Below are 19,360 nucleotides of genomic sequence, written 5' to 3'. Positions count from 1 at the left end.
ACAACTTATACGAGAAAAACGAGTTGGGTGTATTGAAAAGCCTGGTATAAGATGATAGCTAACCAATCCAATCATAACTTTCGTCAAAGGAAATAGGTTATTTTGATTCAAATACAGCTGCTTCGACCAAGGGCGACAGTCTACATGCCACCAACATTACACAAAATAATCCTACCTTTTTTATTTTATCCAAGTCCGCCTGTGGAAAGAACTTCAAGGATTGACCTAATGTTGCAACCTGCATTATTGTCCATCTTGCAGGGTCACTACTGAAAGTGAGGTTAACAAACTGTACTTGCATGTTACTGAAATAAATCTCCTCTTGCCTCTTGGCTTGCATAAGCTACGAAGCAATAAAAGTGACGTTCTTGGATAATTCACGCTCAATACCATACATTCCGTCCAAAATGACCAAAAATATAATGATAATCTGAAGTTATTTAGACTATGGCTTACACTGTGTAACCACAGACATCGACCCCACCCCAGCCTTAAGGTCGTAACGAAATTCGTCGAGACACTGAGTCAAATGCGGCACACCACTCTTCGGAATTATTGGCCGTATGTATATTGTATATTACTTATAATGATTATCAATAACTTATTTTGTTATTAGAAATATGGCCGGGTCTATTTGGCAAGACGCTCGCCGAACAGGCATCTTTTTTTGTCCTGCTTGGAGAGCCGCTTGCCAAACAGCACTAAAAAGCCACCCTGTTCGGCAAGCCGGGCTTGCCAAACAGGTAAAAAATCTACCCTGTTTGGCGAGCTGGAGACTTTGCTTTAATATTAATGAGTTCGGCTCTCCATTCAGGACAAGAAAAAGTCGCTGTTTGGTAAGCCGGGCTTGCCAAGTAGTCACTTCCTAGAAATATTGTAATATTAAATCAGGTTTGGTTATGGTAAATGTTTATGAGGATATGAAGGCAACTTGTTGAATGATTCCTTGTATTTATGGTGTCGTATCGCATCCGGAGCATTCAACAACAAATCTTTTCTTAGCGTTTGAACAAACCCTGCATGGTCAAATAATATATGTTATGCCCTGGCCTTTTCTTTTTTGCCTACCGAAACTCCCGGAAGGTCTAAGATACGACATGCCAAGGAGAATAAATCGGCGCCTTGCTGAGATATGGAAAGAAAATTACAAGTCCTCATATAAATTATATGAGAAGTATATACATTTTACATGTATGAGATGATTGTGTAAAACTAGTTTTTATTTTCTTACCCGTATACGTCTTTATTCTTAACCATTGCAATAAATGCTTCCTTCGTTGGAGCTGCCATGAATTCACAGGCGCTGAAAGTTGCAATGGCCATTTTGAACTCGGCCACTGCCATCGCTTCAACATCAGCCTTCGGTATGTGACAGGCAAGATTGCCCATACTTGCAACGTTTGCTGCCGTCCACTTTCCACCAGTCTGAAAGGATAATTATGGAAAACCTATGAAAAGAGGCATGTATAAGGCAATTTCAGCCATTTGCAATACTTATTGTGTCTCCTCCAATCGTAGTCTGATCGGGGGAGGGGGATGACATTACTTGAAATGAAAAATACCACCCGTGCATCAAGGATCTTTGCCCATCTGGTAATATTGTGATAAACTATAAATGAAAAAACATACAAACCCGACAGTGTAACTAAAATAGGCCTACACGATTGATGTGTTCCGTCGTCTGTATTCCAAAATTAATAGAGTCATGGTATTGATTATAGTTATTTGTTAATTGCTTACCAGGGTTGGTACTTTGTTGGCTTTACAGAACGTGTAAACTTTGGCGAGATCTGGTAACATTCTACACATCGGGTCACCTCCTGCTGCCATCCTCTCGCTCATTTTGTCGCAGTATTTCGCTTTGACACCCGCGATAGCGTTCTTCAAACTCACATCAGGATTCCTTTGATGACAAAAGGAAACAGCAGGTTGTATTAAAGTTCCCGATGATAAGATTTGAGTTCCAAATGTATATGTGTAGCTATGATTTCCAGTAAAGAGCGTCCGCTCCAGGAAAAGTACGTTCGATCCCAGCGGTTATTCACAATTGATACTGTGTCGCGACTACATGTAGCCTACATTTGTAATGTTTGCGTCGACGTTGCGATAGACTTGCTATCTCCCTTTTCTAGTCACTGCAGGTCAAACCAAAATTAACTGAATCTAACAATATTTTTTGTTGTCATCCCTTGATGCTGGTAGATGCTGAGAAATCTCTGAGAGATATCAGAATTGGTTGCTGCAATAAACCGCAACAATGGTATACATGTAATTACACAACATAACTATCGCTCGTATATATTGCCGTTTCAATGGATACCTGTCACTGACTACTGGTATTATTAGTTAGTTGTAAATTCAGCAAGAGACATCATGGCACCCGGCCCATGGCGTTGAGATCACGAAAGTACTCACCCCATAAAAGTATTTGGAGCCCAGTGTGGTGAGGCAAACGCATATGAATCAGTATGGCAGTATGGCGATGCTTAATTCCTGTGGTATAAGCTCATGTTGTTCTTCCTTTTTTGGCATCCCCATCACCCGAATCCCGTTTTGATATAATTTACTGGTAACCTCGCTTACAATCCTTTTCTTTTCTCGCACTTACTTTATATATGTCATGAGAGGTCCAAGTTGGTCAGCTTGGGCAACGGTCATCGGTTTAAGAGGATCAGCCGAGTCACTTATTGCTAGAAAGGCAGTAACCCTGTCCAAAACGGCGTCAATCTAAATGATGAAAGAAGTTGCGTCTTAAATTTAGGGTATCAAAACGTACATATTTCAAGGAAAAGAACTTATTAGAGCAAAACATAAATACAAGTTGCATTTTATTAAAACTTGAAAAAACTCATGTAACGGTAGAAGTGTACGTACTGTGTTGCTCATTATTTTGCCCGAGACATGTGACATTTTCGTGGCAATAACGAACGCTTCAGCTGTCATCATGTTGACGATCTTTGGAGTTATGACCATTGGTACAACACGGACATTTCGACTGAAATTGAAAAAGAACATATACCCTACTTCCTTTTCTCGCTTTGAGCAAGTTATCGAATTTTTTCACGGAATTTCGAAAGAAATATTGGATCAAGTAATTCTATGTCGCGTACTTTAAGGGTGTCTTATGTCCGGACATAAAAGTGTTTTAAAAATGGCTCTCCATCACCGATTGGGTACGCCATCAACTAACTAAACAAGTTTTTGCAGGCCAAAATGCATATCTGCCTTGCGAAGATGAAGCAACTCAGAGATATGGTTATTCCGAGCAACCAATAAACGTTACGCCGGTACACCTTACTCGATGTCAGCGTCGGTCCACTTGTCCACGGTTTTCGTCTTATTAAGGTCTGCAAAAATTCCAAGTTGCTGTAATAAAAATTGAAAAGGAAAATCTAATGTCATGCGCATTAACAATACACGCAGATACGACGGTGTACTAATTTTGAATGTCCCAGGGGAGAGTGTCCCGGGGACAAAGGATTTTATTATGCACTTAATGGAATACCAAATGTGTGAAATCCTTGCTCACGAATGCTACAGAAGAGCATAATACATCATTTGTCGTCAGTATGTAGTCTTTTTGCTCAATATATGAGCGGAGTCTGGAACAACTTGCCAGGAATTCATTAAAATTTAGACCCCTCCAGGTGTTGCAAATGATGTGTCAATCTAATGAGAGGTGTCGTTAATACATGGCTTCCAGAATTGATTGGGGTTTGAAAGAATCTGGCATTATATTAAAAAACAAGCCATCTTCAATAATTGGGTGATAAGGGCGCCTTCGACTCGCCGGGTTTTCGTACCGTTGCTTTGTTAAAGTTCGCCATGCCCATCTTGTCGATGTTATTCTCAGTTTTGCTCTTGGTAACAGAGGTCTCGACGGAGTAGCACTTCGTCAATAATGGCGATTTGATTGCTTCATAGAACATCTCAGCATTTGTTGTTGTTGCCTAAAATGATTTTAAAGGTGAGAAGATTTTTATCCTAGCTCGTCCTGCGAATCAACCGTAAACAAACGTTTCTTGCACCTGATGTCACCAAGAAAGAAACTTGAATACCTTGCGATGGACTCCCCTGCTTGTTCCTTGGCTGAAGGCCCCTTGGCATGATTAAAAATTGCAGCTAGAAGTGATCATGACCGCCGCCAAGAATAGACTAAATACACAGATACAACCATGTAAATTGTTTTAAGCAGAAGAAACCATTTGGTGTGCATTCATGTTTAATGCACTGACCTTCCATATTTTAAATAGCGTTACTGTGTTACTGCTAGTCACCGCCATGGGAATAACAAAACTTTAAAGACATGACAAATCGACACCAAGCAATCGGCCAATATAATCTGCTGAATCATGCCACATGATGGCTAAGATCGGGGTGCCAGCAGCTTCATTTTGACGAACAATTCAGTAGAGGGCTATATATAGCCTATTCTAAGGCCTGCCTTTGGTGGAAAAGTTGGGTTTACTTCAAGTACGCTATTTCATATGAATGAAGGCCGGGTCAATTTGGCAAGCCGCTCGCCGAACAGGCATCTTTTTTTGTCCTGTTTGGAGAGCCGCTTGCCAAACAGCACTAAAAAGCCACCCTGTTCGGCCAGCCGGGCTTGCCAAACAGGTAAAAAATCTACCCTGTTTGGCGAGCTGGAGACTTTACTTTAATATTAATGAGTTCGGCTCTCCATTCAGGACAAGAAAAAGTCGCTGTTTGGTAAGCCGGGCTTGCAAAGTAGTCACTTCCATGAAATAAAACATAGTACAAAACATTCTTTCATGGAGAATAGCATCAGCAAAGGATAGAGTTAGAGTTGGGGTAAGCATTCGGTTATGCTGATGCTCGGGGTTACCGATGTTAGAATAGTAATGGTTAAGGGCAACATTACGCTAAGGACATACCCTGCAGTCACATACTTATATACTAGAAAATAACCCCAAACCGGATGGGGTGAGGCTGAATGTAATTCTCGATCTACCTTCTTCACAATGGTGCAAGCATCTGCCGTGACCAAGGCCTCCACGGTCCTTCTTGTGTTGGGATTTGTTACAAGCTTCTCTGCGGTTGCGCCGTCGACACTATGGACCTTTGCAGTGTCAATACCAGGATGCGCCATGCTTCCTTCTGGCTTCTCGCCAGGTGGGGTTGATGGGCGGCATGATTTCTGTTTTGGGACTGGTGTGGTCGTATCGAAGTACTTGTCGCAGGTAGTCTTTATGGTTTCACTCTGGAGGATAAGGAGGTCGAAGTTATAATGTGCATGAGAAGTGTTAGAAAAGTAACTACAATATACTGACATCAAGCAATTTCATAGGCCGTATTCGAACTATACGAAGAAAATATTCTATGACATAACTCATCAGATCTTTGATGTTTACAAAGTTATGCCGACATCAGCAATGATATGATGCAGATACCATGAGTCAAATTTGTTTTCCATCTGAGGTGGAAGTATTAAAAATGTAACAAACTGATACAGTAAAGCCTGGTAATTTACATGCATGTGTACGTAATATGTTACATTTTTAATCAAATTGAATAGCTGTACTTAGTATTTTCATCTATGCAATGATGCACTATGCAAAAACTCCACGATTACAGAATGCACCATTTAATGATGAAAATAGTGATAAGTTCGATTACTTGGCGACCTTTTCTTATACAATTATAGTATTTATTGTCATTATGGGCCTGTAGGCAATACTATTGCAATAAAGATACTCGCAATACTGCATCAAAATAATGAACGCTCCGCGAATTTTACCTATGAATATATTTTGACTTAACTTTACCTACCTTTCCGTATTGCACAACTTTATTGAATATTGTAAACAGTTCTGTATTACAAAGCACTGCTTTCGGTAATCCGTTCGCCCCCTCGAGTCTACTTAGCGGAAAAAATGGAATGTATCCTGCGTATCCCTTCGTCGTAGCATCAACTTTTTGTTTGGACCAGTCGGTCACTGTTGATATGGGTTCTTCTTTGGTGCACTGACTCACTAACATCTGAAGCTGTTGGAAACAAGAATGCCCATTATAAGTCTGACGGGAGGATATTGGCTGATATAACTATTCCGCGAAGGGAGACTAATCGACAAAAACAATGACTATTCTGAATGGAGAATCTGGGCATAATAATGACCATTGCAGGGAGATTAATGACTCTTATTCTGAACGGAATGAATAAAGGATAACTATTCTGAAGGAAGAATGTGGACAAAAGAATGATTTCTGAAGGGCATGGGCAAAAGAGTAACTTCTGAAGGTAGAATATTTTGGCTAAAGAGTGGAATGACTATTCTGAACGGAATGGATAAAAGAATATAACAACTATTCTGAAGGAAGAATGTGGACAAAAGAATGATTTCTGAAGGGCATGGGCAAAATAGAGTAACTATTCTGAAGGGAGAATATATATTTGAGCAAAAGAATGGAATGAGAGGAGAATAAGGTAACAGAAGCCATGATAACAACGGGTCTCGAACCTTCGTGCAGGCATGTTGATGGCGGATCCTTCGAACATACACATGTCGGCCAATGTAACGAAATAATAGCAAATTACATTTATATATATGTACATGTACTACATGTATATATATAACCTTTCCGTTTCATAGTCTAGGGGCTGAAAAGTTTAGTAAATATATATGCAATCGAGAATGTCTTACGGCTGTGTTTAGATCCTTTCCTCGGAATTCATATAGTTGGTACAGCTTGAACTTAACGCATCGTTTTACTAGTGGGCTGGTATCCGTGTAGGTCTTTAGAGTTGCGGTAATAACACTTGGATCTAGAAACGACGCCACGGCTCCTAGGCTGAAAACCGAAGATGCTAATGATACTGATGTGTGAAACTAAAGAGAACATTAGAAAATATGTCAGTCACTGTAAATGATAGACAGGATCATTGATGGGCACATGGATGACTCTATGATGGTTATCACAAACCGAGTTTTACACTGGGATCCCATCATAGATTCTATGATTGCCCAGGGTAGATCTGGTCTTGACTTATTCGGATTGTTCTGACTCATGCTAAATTTGTGGCATTTAGGCTGAGCTAGAGAAAGAACACACTAAAGCGAATTGTGGCCCATGCAAAGACTTCTCGAAATCCTTTGAGACAGGTTCGGTCAATTGAGTAGTCATGGTCCGTAGACATGGTGAACAGGACTTACAGTAGTAGTTTCAACGAGCAAGCACATGGAGGAGGACCAGAGCAACAGCAGCCAGGGCTCTACCACGAAATGTAAATGACAGTATTACTGTGTAAGTGTATATCCTACCTGTCCCAATTCGCATCAGTAACTTTATCAGGAGTCTTTCCAATGAGTTCTTTCAAAGTCATCAGGCATGGAGATGACATGCCCCCTTGGCACTTATCAAGCCTCCATTTCCCATCCAATGCTTTCAAATTCAGTGAGGTGATTTTAGCAGCCTTTGAAAGCGCCGCCTGAAATTTTTTTGATATTTCTTATAAAACTGCCGGTATATTAGGTTTCAGGTCAGCTGACAAGCATCCCAGGAGGAGTGTGAATTGAAGAGTTCCAATGAGAGCAAAAATTAGACAACTCGTAAAATTGTCAGACAAAAATTAATGTTGCTAATGCAAGCGTAACAGAAAAAAATGCGAAATTCCTACTTTTCTATGTACTGATCAACATGCTTTAGCGGGATACTACATGTACAGTGTATGAATCTTAGAGAGGACGTATGCCAAATCCTAAAAGGTTGCCTCGGTATTTGCTGTGTCAAGATCTACTAGTAACCAGCGGCAATGTCTCATACTATTTGAACAAGGGCTGTTCTTGAACCTCAAATCTCCCCAGAGCACCAGAATAAGACCCAAATGGAGACCTCTAAGGGGACGAATCAAGAGCAAGCTGAAGTCGAAAGCTGACATCTTAAACCAAACACATAGGAGAAAACTATTTATCATAAGCGCATCTTTATTACTTTTTGCACTGAGATGGACCAGTCATACCGTCATTCTTGCTGTCGAGAAGAGCGTATCGCAGTTCTTCTTGCTTAGGTACGGAATCAAAGGCGTCATGTATTTTATTATGTCATCCGCTGTTGTCGTAATAGCTGCGATGTCTTTGTAAAGATCCAGTACTTTCGTAGCCATCCTTTCCACTCCTGCCATGTCCAATGTACAGGACTTTGTGACGACCTTCGCGCTCCTACGATAAGTCGAAAATATTATTAAGTAGTTTAAAAACGAGCGCTGTGTTCGATACATACATGTTGCTGTACAAACTTGCGTGCATCATGTATTACAATGTAGGGGCAGATGACATGATGGAGGCCAACAGCACAGAGAGTATGCGGAGAGTCTGACGCTTGCGCACGAATATTGCACTTAATAAACGATATAGTTAGCACAATACTTTACGCACAGAGTCTGTTTTTTTAATAAAAGTCTACAGACTATATCCATTTAGTAAGTTATTGATGGGCCTCTCGCAAAAACGTCCGCAAATACTGCATTGGCACGCAAATCTACTAAAAACAAATGAAACTTTTCCGTAATGAGGCCGATTCCCAAAGTTATCTACCTTTATTAGGAATCCTCAGTCCTGAGCAGACTAGAGGCGCGGTCTGATTCGCGTTTCATGACGGCTATGAAACCTTTTTTGATGTATATTACCATCATGGTAATTACATACATGTACATCCTGAACCTCATGGTCTTATACTTTCTTCAAATGTAGGGTTTTAAATCTTGATAAGATGCAAAAACAGTCAAGATGTGGTAGATAATGCACCATGAGTCCACTCATGCACATACTTACAGTGTTTCAAACTGAGGTTTCGTGATAGCTGCATTCTCCATGGCTCCAGCGAGGTAAGGGCATTCTGCTGCATTTACTTTCGCTACAACGTCTGTAAGCAACGCCCTCCCAATGGTTCGTTTGATCTCGCCAAGCAAGATAGACTGAACGAAAAATAACATCCTAATTAAAACATTGCACGCACCTTAGGTAAAAAAACGTGTCTCTATCAAAGGCCTACGCCGTTCGTTAAAAATTTTAAAGATTAATTGAATTTAAAAATGTCAATAATTACAGAAATACATACTAAATATAAATGTCAACATTGCCGTTGTGTAGACCGATATACAAATACTATAAATACCAAGTTTAAACAAATTTGTACTCATAATAACTGCACTACGGCATTGTGTATTAGTGAATTTCTTTTAACTGGACCACAAGTAATTACGAACGGCGTACCCCTTTAAGTACGATACTCTCAACAATCGAGACTTTAGCAAGCTCGAGTTTTCCCTACATCTGTTTCTGAAAAGTTTAGTCTCACTAGCTGTCTAATTCATTGAAACATAGAGAACAACCTCAGATGTTACACCGGTTTATACGAACAACTTACCTTGTACGGCGTGGTCTTACTTGGCTTTTCTGGAGCCAAAACGTTAGTCAGAAACTGAGTTTTGTCCCCGCTCGATAGTGCCATCACTGCATCTTCCACCATTTTTGTATTTCCCAATTCTGCCACTTTTAGAGTTTGTGCGAGTGTTATCCCTTTATTAGTCTCTTTAAGCTGAAAACGATGAATAGCTACGTTAGAAGATACTTTGGTGTAGTAATGTGACAATGATAAGAGTAACGATTAGGATGATTAGTTTGTTCAGTTTGTGCCCCTTTAAAGCCGCACGTACACCACCTGAAAATGGACCACCAATCTTGGTTCAAGGAATTGAACCCTAGGCGGAGGACCTTGGTTGAGTTACCAAGACACTCGAGGGTGGAGCTAAAATACAGTCCAAACCCGAGCCGACAGGCGAGGGTTTGGACGAAATTTTAGCTCCACCCGAGAGTGTCTTGGTAACTCAACCAAGGTCCGAAGCCGAGGGTTCAATTTCTATTCTAAAATACCCCAAACTTAAAAAGATAGGCCACGAAAATAACTTGAATATGTGCGAATTTGGCAAATTCCATCCATCGCCGGCCCGGCCGGAGCGCCGGTAGCGCCGTTGTTTACATTATGTTAGCGCGCATAGGAAGTCCGCATCGGCTCGCTCAAGTGATGCTAAAATCCGCGCAAATGGGCTATTTGGAGCGTTTTTCTCGGCAAATATGATTGTGTAGTGCTCATTTAAAAACTTAGGGTGGTTGATGCTTCCTTGACTGATTTGTGTTTGAAGCAGTGTTTTGAGAGCCTCAAACTTCTGAAGTGAGGTGAAATTCCTTTGACGTGACGTGTGCATGGTTTCCACATTTTAGTGCAACCCGAGGGAACTTTGGTAGAGCATCTTGGTTGCGTGTCCAAAACACTCCGCTCTCAGAACGAGGCTTATGCATTTTCCATTTAAAAGTTGACTTTACGGTACCAAGGTATTTTAGAATCGTAAACCAATGCCGCACCATCGAAAATCCACCAAGCGCGTACACCAGCGCTGCAGCTAGTTATAAAATCCGGCAACAGATGGCGCGCAAACAATAAGCAGAAAGCGCCATTTCGAAAGCGCCGCCTTTCGCCGAACCATCTAACTAGCTAATTGCCGATCCATTAGCGCGTACACCACAAGCCGGGCGGCGAAATTTTTTTCTGCAGGATACTTCTGCCATAGTGTACATCTGACAGCCAATCAGAATTCAAGGCAAGCACGTGTCTTTGTTGACATCATCTTTCCACATGGCGCAATAATGTCAACAATGCCACGTGTTCTGATAATCTTGGAAAGAACAAGTTAGCAAATGGTTAGAGGAGTATATTAGCTAAAATATATTTATTTGCAGTATCTTAACATGTATTTTCATTGTCGAGTGGACTGTATTTATTGGACTTGTCTGTTAAAGGCGCACTGTGCTCGGCAAAATAGCCGAGGTTGAATGTTTATCTGTCAACCGTGTAACTAGTTCTGCTGTATATGCATAGGTGGCGCCACCATTCAATTTATTTTGTTTGCTTGTCAAAATGTGTTTTATACAATGGCCCTTCAACAATGTTCAAACTACCAAAATAGACCTGATACCTTCAACAGCAGACATCGGATACAATGTCCCTTTAATAATTATCAACATTGGCAACACTGTCAGTGTCACTGCCCCTTAAAATTTCACAAATCACGAGACATCGGATACACTGTCCCTTTAATAATTATCAACATTGGCAACACTGTCAGTGTCACTGCCCCTTAAAATTTCACAAATCACGAGACATCGGATACACTGTCCCTTTAATAATTATCAACATTGGCAACACTGTCAGTGTCACTGCCCCTTAAAATTTCACAAATCAATGCATGCACTGCAATGTAGCGATCAGATCAGCTGATGCCTCTTTTGTACGCATAATATCATCAATTTTACAATGAATCTGTGCAATTCATTCCTAAACACTACGACACAAACAATTGGGGTCAGACAATGAACTATTGTCACATTCACAGTTGAAGTGGCACTCGGCATGCGACTTGGGTATCGTCCATTGTATTTGCATTATCATGCATAAATAAACAGTGTGACGTCAAAGATCGCGCCAATTGTGATTGGCTGTCAGATGTACACTGTGGCAGAAGTATCCTGCAGAAAAAAATTTCGCAGCCGGGCGAAGCCTGATGGGACAAATTCGCCCGGCAATTTGTATCGGCAATGGATTGCCGAACCAATTTGTCGCGGTAATGTGGTGGTGTACATGCAATTGGTCCACCAATATTTCGTGGTACTCAGGTCATGATGTGGGCAAGTGCTCAGATATGGTACTACTGTACAGTGGTATATGATAAAAAAGAAAAAACACGGAGTACGTCATGTGTTGAGAAAAATACAGAGTACGTTATAACTCGAAGGACAATGTGTTGAGAAAAATGTGAGTTAGTGATACCTCTCATTCACTCAAATTTCGTTTCTTTGAAAGGAGTATTCGATCGGAAGGGCGATTGTGCCGCGTCCATGCATTCTGATGCGCCAATACTGACGAATTATCTCATGGATCGTGCCCCATACTTCCGAAAAGTTTTCGTTGAGGGGACTATCTCGCAACTACTTTCAGTTATAGTTCAGTGTATATGTCTACGGTTACAGCAACAGCACTTCTTTAATTCCCGTTTTGCGCAATGTTACAAGAAATCAATGACACCGGCAAAAGAATAGGATAAAAAGAAAAAACTAAAAACTAAGAATCGAATGGATTTTCAGTGATGATGTTTGAACTGTTTTGTAAATCTTTAGAATGGCAAAAAACGAAATATCCGTATGGGCACCATCAATATGGCAGCGTTTCCATTGGCGTGTGTCCGGATGGACGCGGCATAGGCGACGTGTTAGCTTGAGGCTAAGTCTATATGAAATGAGGCAAGTCAGGTAATTTTGGCAAAACGCACTTGTGATATTCAGGGGAACCGTCTAATTCACTTTTGTTTTCTTGTTAAACAAGTCAAAAAGACGCACAGCAACTCCAACTTTCCATCGATGTCAAAACGCAGGACGACTGTCTGCGTTGATCTTATTCAGTTCCGACATGATACTCAAAGGCTTTGTCATCGTTGCTGAGAGCTGAATCTGATTTCTGTTTTACGTAAAAGGAGCCTCTCATACCACCCACATTCTCTGTAGCACCTTTTATGGATGACGGTAAAGGTTCCTTTTTCTAATTTTGTCGCAAAATATACCTACCGGTAGCCTCAGCAGGCAGGCCATTGGAATTTTAGCGAATTTATCAACGGCGAATGTTTTTAAATCTTTAGCCTTTATCATTTTTGCTACGTCAGTTTTCAGGGGCGCGTCCGTATTGTTCCATTGTTTCAAGGCTCTGAAAATATTATCACAATAATCTCAATGTATGCATCTAAATGTAAGACCTCACTACGAATTGAATCGGGCCAAGACGGACTATGACGCCCCATTGGACAACTTGGTGTCGCCAACCAATGATCCTTATTAAACACGTTGAAATGCATTCAACGTCTACATACTGGATGATAACTACATGTAGCTTGAATTTTTTAAAAACCGGTGTAAAGTAGAAAATGCCCCCCCCCCTGGAAAGAGTGTCCGGTCCTATTGTGTTCTTAGTGATTATGGTTTATAGTTTAACAGAGGCCCGGATTGTCAATAGTTGAGCAGATATTAAAGCACATAAAAAATCCTTTGTTCGTCGGACATTTTACCCTATAGGACATTTGCTTTAAACTTCTACACTGGCCTCTATAGAACATATACCATAACCCGTCAGTCCACAATAAGGCCCGACACCTTTTCCAGGCGACATTTTCTACTTCTACAACGGTCTTTATAGATCAGTGAAACTATATAGATACATGTACGTGTAAATATTTTCGTCTATGGACATAAAATCGTGAATAATTTTTGCAGGGATCACAGATATTCAAAATTGGAGGTCTTACCTTTCATACTCCGTCACCGACTTCGCATTATCCCTGAAAAGAAATCGAAAAAATCCTTATGGTTATCTGGCCGGTGTAACATCTGTGGTTGTTTCCCATGTGTCAGTGTTTCCAAACAATAGGCAGCTAGAGAGACCATGACTTTTCAATAGGGGGAAACACAGAAAAACTTGTCAATCTATCTTTTAGCGTTCCCAAACAATGAGGGGAAACACTCAAAAATAGAAACACTCAAAAACATTACACCGGTCCGCCATGTCAGTATTGGTATTTCAGTATAGATATCGCGTTATCAACATAATGTTTTTCATAAATGTACATGTAACATAATGTATTTCATGGTGTCGCAATCACTAGGATGACATTCGGCCATCTTCCGTTCTTGCGCCATTCTTGCGTTTGCGATTCAAGTACTTTTAACCTGACGCCGTAACTTCAAACGTCGCATAAATTTTCTCCGGGTTGATACTTTTCAATTGAGTGATGTGGTCCTTGTTCAGTTTCTTTAATTTTGATGAAAAAAACCAAAAATACTTCATTGTATTTTTAGAAATGTTGATGGTGTTGCTGCAAGTATGACTCGTTAAGTTTTTCAGTGTGCATTGTTATAAAAAACTGATGGTTTTTTTTACAAGAAAGCATGATATTTACTTTTTCTTGATCGCTGCCTCTAACCCCGTCGGACTACAGTACACTGAAAACGAGAAGAGAGAACAGTAAAAGCATGTCTAGTATAGGCAGGAGGCGCTGGGGGGGGGGGGGGGATAGTGGTCTCCATTTAAAGTCGTCTTCATGTGTTATATCGTTAATAGTACTCATGCACGCATGCCGACTTTTCGGCGGTGAATATCAGTCCTAAAGTCTCCTCCTTTCATCCTTGAAGGATCGATATACGCACAACGGTGGTGGATCGGCATGCCATGCACTGTGCGAGAGTAGAGACGCCTATCGGCGTAGATTGGCCCTGTCTAAACCTTTTGAAGATTGGTTTTGGTAAGTTATCATCTCTTAAAATATTTGCGTATCAGACCCTGCACTCATATTTTCTTCACGAACTTAAGTGTACAACATGACGTCATGTCGGAGCGGCTGACTCCTCTTGCGCGTGACGAAATATGATGCTTCTGAGTGGCCGAAAGATTGAGTCGACGACGACAACGATGATGAGGATAGAGTGCTAGTAACTTACCGCTCGTCCAGTCCCTCGCTGGAAGAGAAATTAGAGAGACGAATTATTGATAGCCAACATGTTGTTGTTTTTTGTACAGAATAAGTGACGTCATGCCTAAGGTAGGCCCTATGCTTCTTGCTTTTAGGAAGATTATAGGAGTATTGAATTTCAGGAGAAATACGGAAGTGTTTGGTGAGACAAACAATACCGAATCCAGTTCGGTAATTCCTAAACTCCATGGCATCATATAACAAACGGTCCAACATCAACTAAAGTATTTGATCAAATCATCGAGTGAGAAGTTGTTCACAATTCTTCTACCAACAAGTAAGCAAAGAGATTATAACTTTACCGTTCGGATCGACAGCTGTAGCCAGAGACAGAACCATCGCCAAGCAAACTGAAAAGAATAAAATAATGGGCGAATAAGGTACCCGGAAAAACTACATTGTGACGATGTGTGGCTTTTTCATGATGCAACCAACGTCAATTTTCTAGGTTCAAATGATACTATCATGATGACACATTCGCATTTCAGTGTTACTCCCAATAGCATTCCGCGATAATGAGGTCACTGAGGCTGCTGCCCTCTATTTCCCCATCGCTGAATTACAGGCAATGTCGGACAAACATGCGGTTTCGTAATGGATTCAGGCTTTCTAACTAGGGCAGTTAGATTCAATCTGGCACATGTCCGAGTGTTGGAAATACTACATAATTGTTCTGAATATTTCTCTCTCTGACTCTATGGTATCATTCATGCTAAAAACAATGCAGGGTCAAAGATAATTGACTTTGAAATAAGCTCAAATGCGTAGAAATAAGTGTCGATGTCCGACTGTCACGTGACTAAAACGTCATCAATATCTTATTCAAATGACCTTGTGAGCTATATATAGTAACGTCGCGGAAGACTATTAAGCAAACGCCTGTTCCGTCGCATATCAATTAGTGATGCACTTCAGTTATCTCAACTACTTATCTTGTAAAAGAAAACATGTGCAGAGTATATAGTTTTCATTTTTGGGAATAAAACCTGAACATTTATCATATGACGAAGTAGGGCCACAGCCTCTACCTGGTTTAACTCTTACAAATCCGCCTTCTCTTTTGGCTAAATTTAGGATTCAACAAACGAGGAGTATACGAACATGAAAAAAGGACTTATTATAAACCGCGAGATGAGAAATCGTGAAATCGCGAGATGATTAATCATTATTTTCTGCCATAAGATTTTCTACTTCCCTGGACCATGACAATCACCATTTCTGATGCTGCTGTTCATTTCGCCATTCGATGATAGTAGTGCCGAAGACGGTTCTAGGTAATAAAGGTACAGGAAAAAAAGGTACAGGAAAAAAGGTACGGAAATAAAGGTACAGGAAATAAAAGTACAGGAAATAAAAGTACTGGAAATAAAGGTACCGGAAAAAAGGTACTGGAAATAAAGGTACACAAAATGGCATAAATATAAAGGTAAAAAAGTACACAATTTTTTTAGAATTTTGGGAATGGGGTGGGGGTGGGGGGGGGGGCGCATCTGGCATCCTTCCCTGCATTTCACATTAAGATTTTCGCCAATTTCCCTATATAACTCATTAAATTGCAATTAATCAATTAACATTCATCATAGAACTGGACCCAATTGAGAATTTGCCTGGCCAATTAGGTCTTAACAGACAAATTATTAGATTTAAGACCAAACACAAGCTATATAGGGAAATTGGCGAAAATCTTAATGTGAAATGCAAGGTAGGATGCCAGATGCGCCCCCCCCCCCACCCAACCCGCATTCCCAAGATCCTGGATCCACCCCTGGTAAGAATATGACACGAGTATTTTAAAATTTAAAAGAACATGAATGCAGTTAAAAAAGGTCAGCTCCCCCAACTTCTTCCATAACAAAATTGTCCGCAATGTATTAAACTATTTTAAGGCACCACCTTAGTCACAGAAGAAGGAAAATGGGCAAGAAACGAAAAAGGCATAGGCCGAATCTGAACCAGTTGAAGAACATAAGATTCTAAAAAAAATTCTAAAAAAATTGTGTACTTTTTTACCTATTTATGCCATTTTGTGTACCTTTATTTCCAGTACCTTTTTTTCCGGTACCTTTATTTCCAGTACTTTTATTTCCTGTACTTTTATTTCCTGTACCTTTATTTCCGTACCTTTTTTTCCTGTACCTTTTTTTCCTGTACCTTTATTACTGTATACCGCCGAAGACAATACAAAGGTTACATGCAACTGCATGTTCATCTTGACCACAAAGGTTTTTGCAAGTTATCAAGATATACTGTGAGTATAATACCACGAGGTTCAGGATGCTACATGTATCAAGATTATTTTCCCGTTACGCCTGCCGGCACAAGTCACCATACACATGATTGACCGATAACACAGGGCATGCACTTGGTGAACGTCTGGTCATCCCTAAAAATAGCGCGGGATAGTCGGACCATCGAAACTGGTTTACTGGACTTTGCGCAATATTTCGCCAAAAAAGTATTCTACGCAACGGTCCCTAGCTGACTTTCCTATTAATAATACACAGCCTGTCCATCCTAGATCGTGGTTACATGGGGAGTAATCGTTGTAAAATTAGGCCAAACGCAAAGACAGTTTACCCGGGTACCACTATGTTTACGATGCGAACAAGCCGTGTAAGTCATTATCAGCATTTTTTCATTGAACATTTGCGGGTACAGCGTCACAGGGAGCAGCATTGAACGGTAAACAGGTTCACATCATATTCAGACAACAGCTTGTAACGGCCATACAGGAAACGATTCGTATCAACAAAACTACAGGCCGTATCGTCTGTTTCATGTTTTTTTGCATTACGCCCCCTGGTGCCAAACAAAGAATAATTTTGAAACGAAATTTGGTGTGAATTTGTAAACAAAGTTTTAAGTCCAGACCTCACGCGGTTATGGGTACACACTACATTTATTATCAAATTGCTAATGCATTAAAAAGTTGAATTGGTCAAGTTTAGCGCCCCATAGATTTTTCCCAGACATGCCGATGAAAATCAATTTCCGGCAGATAATACAGCCCGGGGTTAGATCTTCAAACCATAGAAATTTTGTTGTGGGCTGACCGTGATAATTACCAGGTTGGGGGTCTGAAGTTTTGGGGGGTCATTTTCGACCATTTGTGACCGGTGAATCGACTTATCAGCCAACGAGGGGTTAATTTGGCCATTGGGACCACAAAACTTAGGCTCCTAAACTGAAACGTCGTCATCGTTTTCTTCTAATGGAAAGGAAATTCATGATTTTGATTTTTAAAAACACGTATTCATAATGGAAAACACATCCATACTGGTGACTGACACCATGTATCGAACTTGACGTACCGGGGTAAAATATAATGGTCGCTCCTCCATTTCGCTCGTTTCGTTTCGTTGCGCAAAGTCCAGTAAGCCATCGAAGAACTGGCCTATAAGTTAGGTTAAATTCCACACATCGCAGAGCGGAGTCTATTTCAATGGGCCATTCAAAACAAGGATAGCTCCCTACTACAGCCTCGTTCTCATGAATGTTCGCCTTTTCAGGTCCCATATTTGCAATACATCCTGTGGCGCATGGTACTCTCACCGAGGTTGGCATCTCGCGATTCCGCATTCCGCTTCTCTCGGTTTATAATAAGCCTGAAAAAGCTTTGAACCTAACAACTAATATTGAGCAACATTTACTGTCTGGTCGTTCCCACAATATCGACAAGCCAAACAATAAACACACAGTTGCCATGACAACGGGAGGTAACATCCGCGCTTCTCATTTCCATACCTCGGCGAGCAACATATGCGGCTCACTCCGATTGTGTTGTTAAGAATTGACCAACTTGAAAAAATGCCTCTGGCAATACAGAAGCTTTACAACATTACCTCCATATGGGACGATCTAGGTTTCAGCAGCAAGGAAAGTGGGGGGGGGGGGGGTTCGCCTATTTGTTCTCTGTATGACGTTAACTAGCTCCATGTCAATAGCATTCCGCGAAGATGACGTCACTGCAGCTGCTGCCCTCTATTTCCCCATCGCTGAATTACAGGCAATGTCGAACTAACATGCGGTTTCGTAATGGATTCAGGCTTTCTAACTAGGGCAGTTAGATTCAATCTGGCACATGTCCGAGTGTTGGAAATACTACATAATTGTTCCGAATATTTCTCTCTCTAACTCTATGGTATCATTCATGCTAAAAACAATGCAGGGTCAAAGATAATTGACTTTGAAATAAGCTCAAATGCGTAGAAATAAGTGTCGATGTCCGACTGTCACGTGACTAAAACGTCATCAATATCTTATGCAAATGACCTTGCGAGCTATAAATAGTAACTTCGCGGAATGCTATTGTGAAACCCTCATGTACGAGAAATGTACGAAGAAACAACAGCCGAGAAACTGATACTTTCTCAGACGTTGAAGAAAGCGTTCGTTATAAATTCTATTTCCCAACGAACCTTCATACAGTGCATTACATGCATCAGGTTTGTCCTTCTCTCCTCATACGATAACACAGACGGAACAGTCATAGCTGCAGCTAGCGGTACAAGTATAAACGGAAATCTTTAGGGGCCGTCAATTTTAGCACGTACGCCTAATTTCCTGATTGTACATTGCTCCCTCTGATGAGAAATGCAATACTCGTCGATTATTTCTAATGTAAGCAAATCATATATATAACTGGTTACCACCCAAATATGTTAACAGTTACATTTTTGACGGGATAATAGCAGTGCATATTGGAAATTACAATATCAAAATAGGCCCTATTTCAGTAAAAAGTTAGTGTCGAGTAAATCATTTGTTTAACCTTCA

General features: G+C 40.7%; 1 protein-coding gene across 2 annotated transcripts in view; it reads right to left on the bottom strand.

Moving 5' to 3' along the window:
• The window catches only part of LOC135487427 (uncharacterized), a 32,564-nt gene that overhangs the window by 8,825 nt on the left and 4,379 nt on the right, over window positions 1-19,360 (bottom strand). For both annotated transcript variants that reach the window (XM_064771065.1, XM_064771067.1), the window contains exons 2-20: window positions 14,887-14,934; window positions 14,553-14,570; window positions 14,015-14,057; window positions 13,364-13,396; window positions 12,633-12,768; window positions 9,385-9,555; window positions 8,790-8,932; window positions 7,979-8,177; window positions 7,281-7,447; window positions 6,663-6,810; window positions 5,791-6,006; window positions 4,973-5,221; window positions 3,804-3,950; window positions 3,299-3,366; window positions 2,875-2,995; window positions 2,609-2,727; window positions 1,741-1,903; window positions 1,232-1,425; window positions 176-269 (exon numbers count right to left, since the gene is read on the bottom strand). In XM_064771065.1, the coding sequence (XP_064627135.1) occupies window positions 176-269; window positions 1,232-1,425; window positions 1,741-1,903; window positions 2,609-2,727; window positions 2,875-2,995; window positions 3,299-3,366; window positions 3,804-3,950; window positions 4,973-5,221; window positions 5,791-6,006; window positions 6,663-6,810; window positions 7,281-7,447; window positions 7,979-8,177; window positions 8,790-8,932; window positions 9,385-9,555; window positions 12,633-12,768; window positions 13,364-13,396; window positions 14,015-14,057; window positions 14,553-14,570; window positions 14,887-14,934 (2,477 nt within the window). The remainder of the gene's footprint in view (window positions 1-175; window positions 270-1,231; window positions 1,426-1,740; window positions 1,904-2,608; window positions 2,728-2,874; window positions 2,996-3,298; window positions 3,367-3,803; window positions 3,951-4,972; window positions 5,222-5,790; window positions 6,007-6,662; window positions 6,811-7,280; window positions 7,448-7,978; window positions 8,178-8,789; window positions 8,933-9,384; window positions 9,556-12,632; window positions 12,769-13,363; window positions 13,397-14,014; window positions 14,058-14,552; window positions 14,571-14,886; window positions 14,935-19,360) is intronic.

This window comes from Lineus longissimus, chromosome 5 (assembly GCF_910592395.1).
Source record: "Lineus longissimus chromosome 5, tnLinLong1.2, whole genome shotgun sequence".
NCBI classification, from domain to species: Eukaryota; Metazoa; Nemertea; class Pilidiophora; order Heteronemertea; family Lineidae; genus Lineus; species Lineus longissimus.
Note: the sequence above shows the minus strand (reverse complement) of the source record. Positions and strands in the feature narration are given on the sequence as shown.